The following is a 14,053-nucleotide window of genomic DNA, read 5'->3' as shown; positions in this document are numbered from 1 at the left end:
TCATGAAACAAAGATGGGCAGATTGGTTTTGGAGAGGATCAGCCTGTGGAGAAGTTGCTTGAGGGCAGCTTGGATCTCCTTGTTCCTCATGCTATAGATGATTGGATTCATCAATGGAGGCACCACACAATACAGAACAGCTGCCAGGAGATCCAGAGGGGATGGGGAGTCAGAGACGGGCTTCAAGTAAGCAATGCCAGTAGTGGAAAGAAACAGGGAGACCACGATAAGGTGAGGAATGCAGGTGGAGAAGGCTTTCTGCCGGCCCTGCTCAGAGGGGATTCTCCACACTGCGGTGAAGACCTGAACATAAGACACAATGATGAAAACGAAACAGCCCAAACCTGAACACACACTGAAGACAATTGCTGCCAGCTCTCTGTGGTTTGTGTCAGAGGAGGAGAGCTTGAGCAGCTGGGGTATTTCACAGAAGAACTGGTTGATGATATTTGAGTGGCAGAAGGGTAGATGAAAGGTGTTCCCAGTGTGCAGTGCAGAGTTGATGGCACCAGCAGCCCAAGCACAGGCAGCCATCTGGATGCAAGCTCTCCTGTTCATTATTATCCCATAATGCAGTGGCTTACAGATGGCAACATACCGATCATATGCCATGATAGTTAGGAGTGCAAAACCAGCTGTACAAAAAAGGAAGAAGAAAAAGACCTGGGAAACACATCCAGCATAGGAAATTGTCCTGGTGTTTAAGAGAGAATTGGCCATGAATTTAGGGACAATGACGGAGATGGATCCAAGGTCAAGAATGGAGAAATTTTCCAAAAAGTAGTACATGGGGCTGTGGAGGTGGTGGTCCATAGTTACAGCAGTGATAACAAGGAGGTTCCCCACCAGAGCTGCCAGGTACGCTGCCAGAAAGATGACAAAGTGTAAGATCTGCAGCTGCCGAGTGTCAGAGAAGCCCAGGAGGAGGAACTCGGTTACAGTGGTGCAGTTGGGCATCTTCCTTCCCAGGGCACCATGCAAGTCCTGGGTATAATAGAACAAGGGCAGTGGTAAGGAGGAGGGTAACAAATCCAGTGGCTTTGATATTCCCATCAATAATTTCTCCAAATTTCATACTAAGAATGTAAATATTCCTTTTTTTGCCTCATGGAAAATTTGATTTTACAACTTATTTTTCCCTGGCAAGACCCTTCATAAAATAAATTATTTTGATATTTAATTTAAAAAGTGAAGAAAATGTTAGCCAAGCCACAACTCAGGATTTTAATGTTTTTATTTTTATTTATTTAAATCCAAAAATCTATAATTTATCCATCTCACCAAGAAAATGTATGTTAGAAACAAATACACGTGAAATGAAAGATATATAAAATTTGATGTCCTTAGAGGTCCTATTTCCACCCCACCCTCCACCTGACTCCCAATAAAATGTATAACTTTATCTGAATTAATAGCAAAAACAGTGAAATATTCTTCATTCACTCTTGTAGCTTTGAATCTATTATACCTACAATGTAGTATGATTTTCGTAGCCAGGTTTTCCAAATTTTATATTCTTAAATGTCTGCATCTTACTAAGACAGGACACTTCACTGATGCAGAAAACTTACTGAAATTGTTTCTGTGGAAGCTTTCTTATCTCTTGTGTCATATTCAGGCTTCCCCTGCTGAGATCCTTGCTCTTGTCCAGTTGATCTCTCAGATCTCCTGAGCCCCAACCACTAGTCTAGGTCCCCAAAAGCACAGCTAACTCAGAGGTCTTTCTCTGCTCCCTCTGTCACTGAACGACTGAAGTGAATCCAACCAGGTTTCTGGGTGTGCAGCTGACCTCAACCCCGCCTTGTAGAAAAGGAGTGAAGCACGACAGCAATTTTGCCCTTGTTTTCTTCCAAAGGCTCATGGGACTCGTTCCCTGGAGTTTTGCTTAGCTCAGAAGGAACAGCCCAGATGTAAACAGTCTGAGTTGAACAGAAGAGCCATGCTCAAGTTTAATCTCCCTCACAACACAAGTGATGGGATCTCTGAGAAGGCCCTGAGCTTCTCTAATTGGCTATGTTGTCCCAGTTAGCCAGCCTGGGCACCTGAGCATGCAGGGAAGCACCAAGTTGCAATTGGGTTACTTCCTACGTAGTTTTACATGAGAAAATAACACAAGGAAAAAGTCAAGTTGTAAGGTGCAAAAAAAAAAAATTGTAAATATAGTTAATATATTCCATAACTCAGGCAAACAAGCTCCCTTGCAAGGCATCACATTGACAAAATATTAGCTCAGCAATCCTTAGCAGGGTCCTGGTTCTGTATCTACAGCCCCAAGGACCACTTTCCCCTGACTCGTATACATCCAAGGTCCCAGCTCCCCCCCATTTCTTCCACCACCAGCTTCCCTTGAAACCAGCGGTGTCAAACACAGATGGACCCCAGATGCCAAATCAAGCCCACAGGGGTGCTCTAGTAGAGACACTGCATGCAACGTGCATTGTGGACTGGTTACATGTGGTGCTTGCCCCATGTGTACAGCTCTAGCCCTGCACACCACACACAACACAACCTGGCCCCAGCACCGTGCGCAGCATTATATGTGAGGGGCCAGCCTGCGGCACATGTTACCCACAGCAGGTCACTGGGGGTGCGTACTGCATGTGGCGTTGGCGATGCCTAGGGGTGTATGCAGGTGCATGTGTACCCCCTGAGATAGGTGGTGCACTCCCTGAAGAATCACTGCCGGTGCTTGTGGGCAGTTGCCACTTGCCAGTACCACCCGCCCTCCCCCCCTGACTGCCAACACTGCTGACAGCATCTGTGGATGGTGTTGGATTGCCGCTGGCCACTGCCAATGCGGCTGGTGGTTTCTGCAGGTGGTCACTTACTGCCTGTCAGTGCTCACCATTCCCCCATCCCGCACCGCCGACACTACCATGGCTGCCTGCAGAAGCTCCCTGTTCGCTGCCACCACCACCACCTCCAGGCAGTCGCCATCCCCCCACAACTTCCGGAGGCATGTCTCATTCATGGCATGTAGCATTTGCACCAGGCTAAATGTGTCTATACAAGATGCTAGGTCGCTGTAGTGATAATCTACAGGGATATTGTTCATCGCTGTGGCAACGTAGCATTGGCAGGCTCTAACTGTGATGCTGCCGCTACCATGCAGTAGCAATGATCTCCTGAGTATTATTTCATTGCTCCTGCACAGTAGGGTTTGAAATGACCTGTGCGCCTTCAGGACTGCGCAGTCATGGCGGGTACTGTGTGTTCATTTAGTTCTTAGTAAAGCAAATACTGAATAACTGCACAGTAAAAACTGCCCAGTGGGGCAGACATGTAGCTGACTGTGCACACTGGATCCTGTGGGTAGGGTGGGTTAATGAGCCCAATCTAGACAAACCCCCAGTATAGTACACAGGGCTAGCTTGGCACAGGTGCCACATCAAGCAGACATCCCCATGCAGCCTCATGCCATGTACAGCCCATGCCAGGCAGGTTCCACAAGGAGCATCAAGAGATCAGAGACTTGTTCATGGACCTGATTTCTCTTGATCTGAACCTGACAGATGCCAGAGCCTGATCTGACAATATGTGTCTCTGTCCTTCAGCATCCATGCTAACTTACTGTATTGGCAGGTCCCACTTGGGACAGGAGTTGGTTGGAGTCCAGCAGATAGAAGATTTATGGTGTTTGGAATTCGCTCTCTTCATGGATGTTCCCATGGCCAGAAGCAATGATCCCATCATGGGAGAATTTTTAAAATATCAACCTTTCTCAATCCCTAAATTGAGATTTATTTTTTTTAAATGAACCAAACTGTCCCAAAATATTTCATTTTGACCTTACCAGTTTTGTCTGGACTTCATCACAGCAGTTGACAATCTAGAGCCCATGACCCCAATGTATCCACCCTGTGGAGGAAGGTCTTTTGCTAACAGGGGCCTTCTCTTACTCTGCGCTGTGCGGTACTGCAGCTGGGCAGCAAAAAGAAGCAGCACTGAGGAAAAGTGGTAGTAGTCACCTGGTTTTGGTATCAGCCTAGTTTTTGAGCTGGGTCAATTTTGCCTAAAAATGGAAAATGTTGGTGATCCCCTGCTCTATCATATTGATGTGTCCATTACATAGCATTACAAAGACATCCCAATAGCGCTCCTTGCAACTTTGGAGAAAAAATTATTAACATATATTATAGAATATATACAATACTAGAATTTTTACCTAACTTGGTAAGATTAAATGTAGGTTAAACAACTGTTAGGGACATACTTAATTTTCCATCCTTACTCATGCTATATTTACATTAGACTTGTGAGTCTACTGCAGAAGCAATAATCCTGAACATTATCATCAATCAGCATTGAAAATAACTCTAAGGATTATCTGGCCCTAACTAACCTTGCCCAGTTCCGTCAAATTTTTCTTAGACAGGCTGCCTTTCAAAGACTTTATTATTTCATTTCTCGCCCACCTGGATACCTCCTCCAACCTCTCCCTTTCCTTCTTAAAAAGTGAAGCCCAGACCAGCACTAAGAAGTGTCACCGTCACCTCAAGTGTCTTGCACCTATTAAGACAGCTAAAAAATTGCATTTGCTTTCTTTACAATTGCACCAAACTGCCAATTTATGCTGAGTCTGTGATCTCCCAAAACTCCTGGATCCTTCACATAAATGCTGGCTCCCTGGCACTTATCTCCCATTCTGTATTTGTGCTTTTCATTACTTTTTCCTGGATGTAGCATCTTAAATTTATCCATACTGGCTTTCACCCTGTTACCTCTCACCCAGTTAGATAATCAGATGATCTATTAAAATCATTTGTATTCCACTCTTGTCCTCTGGGGTGTTTGCAAGCCTTCCCAGTTTTGTGTCAGCCGCAAATTTTCTCAGGCAGCTCTCTATTCTGCCATCCAAATCTTTCATCATATCATTTAGAAAACCACACCCCACAAGTCATCATCATCTTGGAATTAAAAGGATTTATTTGAGGTGGCACAAGGAACACCAGACTTTTTCACTTGCACTTCAACAATGCTAACACAAAATGGCTCTAGTTGAGTAACACAGACTTTATCGCACTGCTGAACATAGCTGAGAACTGTCATGTTTCATAAGCAGAATGCACACGACATTATGAAAACTTAATTTCATGATTTCATTATAGATCTAAAGAAACAAAGTAGTAAACCAAACACACAAAGTAAAAAGGGACATCCTGTTCTTGGAGAGCATCTGCCTTTGGAGCAGTTTTCTCAGAGCACATTTGATCTCCTTGTTCCTCATGCTATAGATGAATGGATTTACCATAGGAGGAACCACAGAATACAGAACAGCTGTCAGAAGATCTAGAGAGGATGGGAAGTAAGAAGTGGGTTTCATGTAGGCAAAGGCACCAGTGAAGATAAACAGGGAGACCACAATCGGGTGAGGAATGCAGGTGGAGAAGGCTTTCTGCTGGCCCTGCTCAGAGGGGATTCTCCACACTGCGGTGAAGATCTGAACATATGACACAACGATGAAAACAAAACAACCTAGAGCTAAAAACACACTGAAGGCAAGAGCTGTGAGCTCTCTGCGGTATGTGTCAGAGCAAGAGAGCTTGAGCAGCTGGGGCACTTCACAGAAGAACTGGTTGATGGTATTTGGGTGGCAGAAGGGTAGACTGAAGGTGTTCCCCGTGTGCAGTTCAGAGTAGATGACACTAGCAGCCCAAGCACAGGCAGCCATCTGGACACAAGCTCTTCTGTTCATTATTATCCCATAATGCAGTGCTTTGCAGACAGCAATGTATCAGTCATATGCCATAACCATGAGAAGGAATAAATTTGCTCCCAAGAAGCAGAGGAGACAAAACACTTGGGCAACACATCCAGAGTAGGTAATCAACCTGGTGGTCAATAAAGAGTTAGACATGGATTTGGGCACGGTCACTGTGATGGAGCCAAGGTCTACTATGGACAAATTAATCAAGAAAAAGTACATGGGAGAATGAAGTTCACAGTTAAGAGTTACAATTGTGATGATGAGGAGATTCCCCATCAGGGCTGCCAAGTACGCTACGAGACAGATAACAAAGTGTAAGATCTGGAGCTCCCGAATATCAGAAAAGCCCAGAAGCAGGAATTCAGTCACAGTGGTTTGGTTGGACATTTCCCTCTTCAGCGCATAGTGCAAGGCCTGTGAAGGAAGGACAAGAATAGTTGCCAGGATTAATGTTACAAATATAAAAGGAGGCAATCTCATATCAGATACAGCTCATGAACTAACTGTCAGTACTGTCTTTAAGTGCTGTAAAATTGTCAGTGGAAAGTATTATTGCTGGGAATATGTCTTTTTTAGTATAAAAGAGGTCCACAAACATCCTTAACAGTGGTTTTATATATATAAAACCAAACCACACAAAAGAGACTCTTTCAGAACAAAACAAGGTTTATAATTACGAATATTGGTTATGCAATATCTCAGTGGGTTTGCCTTTTCGTTGCTTCATGCTCTCATTCACCTCATTTCAAATCTCACTATGAAGCCATCTCCCTTCATCAAATTGGCAGACCGGAGTACAGCATTTTTATTTGATTTTTAATAGCAACAACAAGAACAGCAAGAAGCTCAGCAAACATCAAGGTCAGGCAACACAGCACTTGTGACTACAATAAGAAGCTGGTCAATAAGCTGCTAGCACACCCACCTTTCCCCTTCCCTGGTATATACTGCATATGCATAGACACCATCCTAAGTGTCACCTCGTCTGAAATGAGTCTGAGTAGTGCCTGCCATGTGGCTATTTGCCAATTTATATGGTCCCTATCCCCATCTGGACAGTCATCTCTATGCCATAATAGGCCAATGCCATCCTTCTGTTATCTCCACATTGTGTCATTGATCTTTGTCATTTGGATACAAGAACATGAAAGTATTTTGAGCAAGGGATGCTTCTCACTATGCATTTCCTCATCTCACTTTCTTGCATCCCCCAACCCTAACTTGAGAGGCACTCAGATATGTAAAGACATTTTCAGGGGGATCAACTGTGGGACTTACTGAGTTCTCCCTCCTCCAGGAATTTTTCTGGAAAACAACCAAATCTGGATGTAATGACTGAGGTGGGATTGTAATTCTGGTGTTGCTGGGCAATACTGAATCTCTGCCGTGGGGCTTAGAATTGCCAAATCGGCAAGATTGGCTGTGAGGGGACCCCCACTCCGCCTCCCAGTCACTGACTGATCACTGGCATGTCAGCTCCTGGAGCAAGCCTCAGATCCCGTTCCAGTGTAGGAGTGGGAGGCTGTGCCTCTGCCCCTGTCTCTCTCAAAGCTGGAATTGGATCCTATCTCCACCTTTCCCACATTATGGGTGCTTTAAAGCACAAGCACAGCCAATTGGAGCCCTCAGTTTGCAGTGAGGGCTCGAATTACATTGCAGATGGTCCAATAAAAAGCATGCATGGTGCATAGTGTATTTTCCTGCTTGGAAAAGCCATGGCACAAAGGCAAGCATTTGCCGGCCTTTATGCAAAGGGTACTAGACATGGTGCATCCACCAAGCTTGCAGCCCAGTGAGATATACAGCTGTTACACTGCTCTGCAGTAGCATCTCAGCACAATATGGCAAAAAGTGTTGCATGGTAAAAACTATCAACCCACTAAATTGCACCTGGGCACGTGTATACATGTGCACCTGCATCAGGAGCAAATCTGCTACCAGTGGGAGCAGTTGAATACAGGGCTGTTCCTATCCATCTGCCCTGCTTTGCCCCCCCGCGGTAGCCAGGGGGAGCTCCAGGCTTCCCCGGTGCCAGCCCTGGGCTGGCACGGGGCACAGGGGACAAGCCTGAGTTTTGGAGCGAGGCTGGAACTGTCCTGAAGTGGGGGACATCTCCCAGCTGCACGGATCTTGGGATCCCAGGCCCTCTGATGCCTTACGCCGGGCAGTGGGGCTAAGCAGCAGTGGAACTGCAGGGAGAAGATGCGAGGGGGTAAGAAGCTGGACAACATATACACCTTGTACTGCATGCCAGAAAACATAATTACAGGGCTCTGAGCTGGGGCAAAGCCCTTGTCTTCTGAGCAGATCTGAAAGCAGCAGAAGCTCACACGTCCCTGCTGCAGGGGGATACCAAAATCAGCCTTCCCTTGAACGGGGCTGGGAGCAGCTGGGGGCGGCACACTGTGTATGTATACCCCTTTATATTGAGCAGTGCTGCAGTGGGGAGAGGAGGAACCAGGCTCAGAACCACCAGCCAGTTGGGGGACCTCATTTAGCAGGATGAGGGCACGATCCCTCCCCAACCCACCCTCCATGGGTCTGGCCTTCAATCCTTTTTGTTACATGGGATCTTCTTTTCACATTTTAATATGTCAGCTAGCCTTGTGACCAGCAGCTTTTCCTGAGGTTACCTTTTAATATATCAGCCAATCTTGTGATCAGCAGCTTTTTGCTGAGACACAGGTAAAAGCCTTCATTTAGCTGCACGCTCAGCACTCTTCAAATTCCCTATCGTTACTCCAGCATCCAAAATCCATATTGCTACCCTAACAATGTCAACTCGAGTTCCAGCAGTTCACACGTGCATGAAATATTAGGAAGACTAGTACCCATCTGTCTGTCTACCCTCTAAAAAAAAAAAAAGAAGAGATTGTGTAATAAGACACACGGTAATCCTTCTGTCTCAGTGTCCATTCACTTGCAGTTGACTGTTTTAATCCACTATGTATTCATAATGCTATTACAATGATGATAATAATAAACTCATAGTGTTAGAAGGGGCCTCAAGGATCATGTCGGCCACCCCCTGCAGAATTGCAAGACTGTTACTCCTAAATAATCCATGAGCAATGACTATCCTCTTTTTGAAAACCTGAAATGAAGGACACTCCACAACGTCCCTGGGCAGTCTATTCCACATCTGCACTGGTCTAGAAACAAGGGTGCTTTTCACCCTGAAATCTAATCTAAATCTACTTTGCTGTCATCTGAAGCTTGATGTGCTTCCCTATTCAACAAGGGAGAACAATTATTCACTCTCTTCTGTACAACAGTTTTTCAGATATTTCAAGACTGCTGTGATCTGCCTCTTAATGACCCTTTCTGCAAGCTAAATATGCCTAGTTCTCTCCATCTCTCCTTAACATGGCTTGCCTTCCAACCATTTATCATGTTTGTCACCTGTCTCTGAACTTTTCTAACTGTTTCATTTTCCTTCTTAAGATGTGAAGCCCAGAAATTCACACAGTAGTTTAGGTGAAGCCTAACTAGCACCATGCCAAGTGGTACTATCACCTCCCATGTCTGACATCTTTCTTAGCAAGCTTTTGGGTTTCACACCCCTTTCTCAGTCTGGGGAAGCATCTGCAGTTGGTGTGTGCTCTTCCAGGCTTTTAAATCCAAATGCTAGCTATGAAAAATGTTTCCAACTATGTAAGTTGGTCTAATGAAAAGTTACATATTCACGCTAAGTACCTTGTCTGCCTGTGTCCTTAGACCAACACGGCTACAACCTACACCCTTGTTTTACGTCTAATATTCCTGTTTTTGCAGCCCAAAACTGCATTCATGTTTCTGTAGTTGCATCAAATTGCTGGTTCATATTGAGTCTGTGACCCAACTTTTCAACAATGATACCATGCATTTATAACCCAAGCTGTATTTGTGCTTTTGATTATTCTCCCCTATGTGCAGCAACTTGCATTTATTTCCTTGGCCTTCGTCTTATTGTTTCAAGCCCAGCTCCCCAATCGATCCACATCCATCTGAACTCTATTCCTGTCCCGTAAACTACTTGCACTTTATTTGAGTTTCACATCATCTGGACATTTGCCTGTATACTCTGTCATCTGAATAATTGATTGCACCAATTAGTAAACAAAACTCTTTAATTCTTCATTATCTTGCAGTTGATGGGATATATTTTAGATGGTGCAAAGACAGTAAAATTGATGCATGAAACATTACTTCTGCACTTCAACAGTGTCAGCACATAATGATAAAAGCCAGGTCTTTGACATTACAGAGTTACAGAATTAACCACCTTCATTTTTTATATGGAGGATTCACACAATACTATGAAAAAACTAAGTTCATGTGTAAATTAGAAAACAAAAATATAAGTAAAGCAAAGTCATGAAAGAAAGATGGACATATTGTTCCTGGAGAAGATCAGCTTGTGGAGCAGTTTCCTAGGGCAGCTTGGATCTCTCTGTTCCTCATGCTGTAGATGACCGGATTCATCAATGGAGGCGCCACACAATACAGAACAGCTGCCAGGAGATCCAGAGGGGACGGGGAGTCAGAGACAGGCTTTGTATAGGCAAAGGAGCCAGTGGAAAGAAACAGGGAGACGACAATCAGGTGAGGAATGCAGGTGGAGAAAGCTTTTTGCCGGCCCTGCTCCGAGGGGATTCTCCACACTGCGGTGAAGATCTGAACATACGACACAACGATGAAAACAAAACAGACTAAACCTAAACACACACTGAAGGCAAGAGCTGCCAGCTCCCTGCAGTATGTGTCAGAGCAGGAGAGCTTGAGCAGCTGGGGCACTTCACAGAAGAACTGGTTGATGATATTTGAGTGGCAGAAGAGGAGACTAAAAGTGCTCCCAGTGTGCACTGCAGAGTACATGACACCAGCAGCCCAAGCACCGGCAGCCATCTGGATGCAAGCTCTCCTGTTCATTATTATCTCATAATGCAGTGGCTTGCAGATGGCAATGTACCGGTCATATGCCATGATGGTGAGGAATGAAAAATCAGATGAAGAAAAGAGGAAGAAGAGAAAGACCTGGGACACACATCCAGCATAGGAAATTGTCCTGGTGTTTAAGAGAGAATTGGCCATGGAGTTAGGGACAATGACGGAGATGGATCCAAGGTCAAGGATGGACAAATTTGCCAAAAAGTAGTACATGGGGCTGTGGAGGTGGTGGTCCGTAGTTACAGCAGTGATAATAAGGAAGTTCCCCACCAGAGCTGCCAGGTACGCTGCCAGAAAGATGACAAAGTGCAAGATCTGCAGCTGCCGAGTGTCCGAGAAGCCCAGGAGGAGGAACTCGGTTACAGTGGTGCAGTTGGGCATCTTCCCTCCCAGGGCACCGTGCAAGTCCTGGGTATAGTAGAACAAGGGCAGTGGTAAGGAGGAGAGTAACAAACTCAGTGACTGTGATATTCCCATCAATAACGTCTCCAAATGTCATGGTAAGAATGTAAATACTCCATTTTTTGCCTCATGGAAAATTTGATTTTAATAAATTATTTTTCCCTGGCAAGATCCTACATAAAATAAAATATCTTGATATTCCATTTAGAAAGTGAAAAAAATATTATCCTAGCCACAAATCAGGATTTTTATTTTTTTATTTTTATTTATTTAAATCCAAAAGTCTATAATTCATCCATTTCACCTAGAAAATGTATGCTGGAAACAAATGCATGTGAAATAAAAGATATATAATATTTGACTTCCTTAGAGGTCCTATTCCCACCCCACCCTTCACCCCACTCCCAGTAAGCTGTATAACTTTATCTGAATTAATAGCAAAAACAGTGAAACATTCTTCATTGACTCTTGTAGCTTTGAATCTATTACACATACAATGCAGTATGATTTTCGTAGCCAGGTTTTCCAACTTGAATGTTTTTAATTGTTCTCTGCATCTTCCTAAGACATGACACTTCACTGACACAGAAAACTTACTGAAATTGTTTCTGTGGAAGTTTCCTTATCTCTTGTGTCATATTCAGGCTTCCCCTGCCAAAGATCCTTGCTCTTGTCCAGTTGATCTCTCAGATCTCCTCTGCACCAACCACTAGTCTAGGTCCCCAGAAGCACAGATAACTCAGAGGTCTTTCTCTGCTCCCTCTGGCACTGAGCGACTGAAGTGAATCCAACCAGGTTTCTGAGTGTGCAGCTGACCTCAACTATGCCTTGTAGAAAAGGAGTGAAGCAAGATGGCAATTTTTCAGTTTTTTTTTCCCAAAGGCTCATGGGACTCATTCCCTGGAGTCCTGCACAGCTCAGAAGGAAAAGCCCAGATGTAAACAGTCTGAGCTGTACAGATGTTAGCAGAACAGCAGAGCTGTGCTCTGGTTTAATCTCCCTCACAACACAAGTCATGGGATCTCTGAGAAGGCCCTGAGCTTCTCTATCTGGCTCTGTTGTCCCAGTTAGCTAGCCTGGGCACCTTAGCCTGCAGGGAGGCACCAAGTTGCAATTGGGTTAGTTCCTACATAGTTTTGCATAAGAAAATAACATGGAAATAAAAGTCAGGTTGTAAGGTGCAAAAAAATAATTCTAAATATAATTAACGTATTCCATGACTCAGACAAACAAGCTCCATTGCAAGGCATCACATTGACAAAATATTAGCTGAGCAATCATTAGCAAGGTCATGGTTCTGAATCTACTGTCATGAATATGACAGCCCTTTAGACCACTTTCCCCTGACTCGTCCATCCCAGGTCCCAGCTCCCCCTCATTTCTTCCACTATCACCTTCCCTTGAATGCAGCGGTATCAAACACAGATGGACCCCATCTGCCAGGTCAAGCCCACAGGGGTGGTCTAGTGGAGGCACTGCATGCAACGTGCATTGTGGGCTGGCTACATCTGGTGCTTGCACCATGTGTACAGCCGTAGCCCTGCACACCACACGCAACACAACCCGGCCCCAGCACCGTGCACGGCATAAGATGTGAGGAGCCAGCCTACAGCACATGGTGCCCACAGCAGGTCACTGGGGTGCGTATTGCATGTGGCACTGGTGATGCATTGGGGGTGTATGTGGGAGCACGTGCACCCCCTGAGATTGGCAGTTCTCCCCATGAAAGAAGCACCACTGGTGCCTGTGGGCAGTTGCCACTTGCCAGTTCCCACCCCCCCCTTCCCCGACTGCCAACACTGCCAACAGTATCTGCAGACGGTCACTCATCGCCTGTGGCCACTTCCAACTTCGCTGCTGATGTCTGCGGGTGGTTGATAACTGCTGGTCACTACTTGCCCCTCCCCTCGCCTCCGCAGCCAACACTATCATGGCTACCTGGAGGTGCTTCCCATTTGCTGCCACCACCGCCACCTGCAGGTAGTCGCCATTCCCCGCCAGCTTCCACAGGCACGTGTCGTTCATGGCATGTGGCAGTTGCACCAGGCTAGGTGTGTCTCTACGAGATGCTAAGTCACTGCAGCGATGCGTTACGGCGATGTCATTCATCCCTGTAGCAACATAGTGTTGGCAGGCACTAACTATGATGCTACCACTACTGTGCATTAGCAGTGAGCTCCTGAGCATTACCTCATTGGTACTGTGTAGTAGCATTTGAAATGACCCGTGCACCTTCAGGACTGCGCAGTCTTGTCAGGTTCTGGGCATTCATTTAGTTCTCATTAAAGCAAGTACTACATGACTGCACAGTAAAAACTGCCCAGTGGGGCAGACGTGTAGCTGACTGTGCACACTGGATCCTGCGTTCAGGGTAGGTCAATGGGCCCAATGCAGACAAACCCCCAGTCTAGTACACAGGGCTCGCCTGGCACAGGTGCCACATGAAGCAGACATCCCCGTGCAGCCTCATGCCATGTACAACCCATGCCAGGCAGGCTCCACAAGAAGCATCAAGAGATCAGAGACTCGTTCATGGACCTGATTTCTGTTGATCTGAACCTGACAAATGCCAGAGCCTGATGTGACAAAATGTGTCTCTGTCCTTCAGCCTCCATGCTAATTTACTGTAATGGGAGCTCCCACTTGGGACAGGGGTTGGTTGGAGTCCAGCAGCTGGAAGATTTATGGTGTTTGGAATTTGCTCTCTTCATGGATGTTCCCATGGCCAGAAACAATGATCCCATCATGAGAGAAATATTAAAATATTAGCCTTTCTCAATCCCCAGTTTGGGATTTATTTTACTTTTTCATGAACCAAGCAGTCTGAAAATATTTCATTTTGACCTTATCAGTTTTGTTTGGACTTCATTACAGCAGTTGGCAATCTAGAGCCCATGACCCCATTGTATCCACCCTGTGGAGAAAGGACTTTTGCTAACAGAGGCCTTCTCTGACCCTGCGCGGTGCTGTACTGCAGCTGGGCACCAAAAAGAAGCAGCACTGAGGAAAAGTGGA

The 14,053-nt window shown here is 45.4% G+C and overlaps 3 protein-coding genes across 3 annotated transcripts; all 3 read right to left on the bottom strand.

The window, feature by feature from the left end:
• Window positions 1-978, bottom strand: LOC132251838 (olfactory receptor 14A16-like). The gene has a single exon (XM_059731761.1). It carries the CDS (start codon window positions 955-957, stop codon window positions 1-3), a length of 957 nt encoding a protein of 318 aa, XP_059587744.1. The 5' UTR covers window positions 958-978.
• A 4,132-nt stretch (window positions 979-5,110) lies between these two features.
• On the bottom strand, window positions 5,111-5,731 carry LOC132251837 (olfactory receptor 14C36-like; the record flags this gene model as incomplete). The annotated part of the gene is made up of 1 exon (XM_059731760.1): window positions 5,111-5,731. A coding segment is annotated over one exon (621 nt), but the record flags the coding sequence as incomplete, so codon positions are not given.
• A 4,354-nt stretch (window positions 5,732-10,085) lies between these two features.
• On the bottom strand, window positions 10,086-11,790 carry LOC132251686 (olfactory receptor 14A16-like). The gene is made up of 2 exons (XM_059731633.1): window positions 11,636-11,790; window positions 10,086-11,044 (listed from the first exon to the last, which is right to left on the bottom strand). Exon 2 carries the CDS (start codon window positions 11,015-11,017, stop codon window positions 10,100-10,102), a length of 918 nt encoding a protein of 305 aa, XP_059587616.1. The 5' UTR covers window positions 11,018-11,044; window positions 11,636-11,790; the 3' UTR covers window positions 10,086-10,099.
• Window positions 11,791-14,053: the final 2,263 nt, after the last annotated feature.

This window comes from Alligator mississippiensis, chromosome 7 (assembly GCF_030867095.1).
Source record: "Alligator mississippiensis isolate rAllMis1 chromosome 7, rAllMis1, whole genome shotgun sequence".
Lineage (NCBI taxonomy): Eukaryota > Metazoa > Chordata > Crocodylia > Alligatoridae > Alligator > Alligator mississippiensis.
The sequence above is the reverse complement of the archived record's forward strand: the minus strand, read 5'-3'. Positions and strand labels throughout refer to the sequence as shown.

Coding starts and splice junctions, on each gene's coding strand:
- LOC132251838 (XM_059731761.1), bottom strand. CDS start 957: ATGCCCAACTGCACCACTGTAACCGAGTTCCTCCTCCTGGGCTTCTCT.
- LOC132251686 (XM_059731633.1), bottom strand. CDS start 11,017: ATGCCCAACTGCACCACTGTAACCGAGTTCCTCCTCCTGGGCTTCTCG.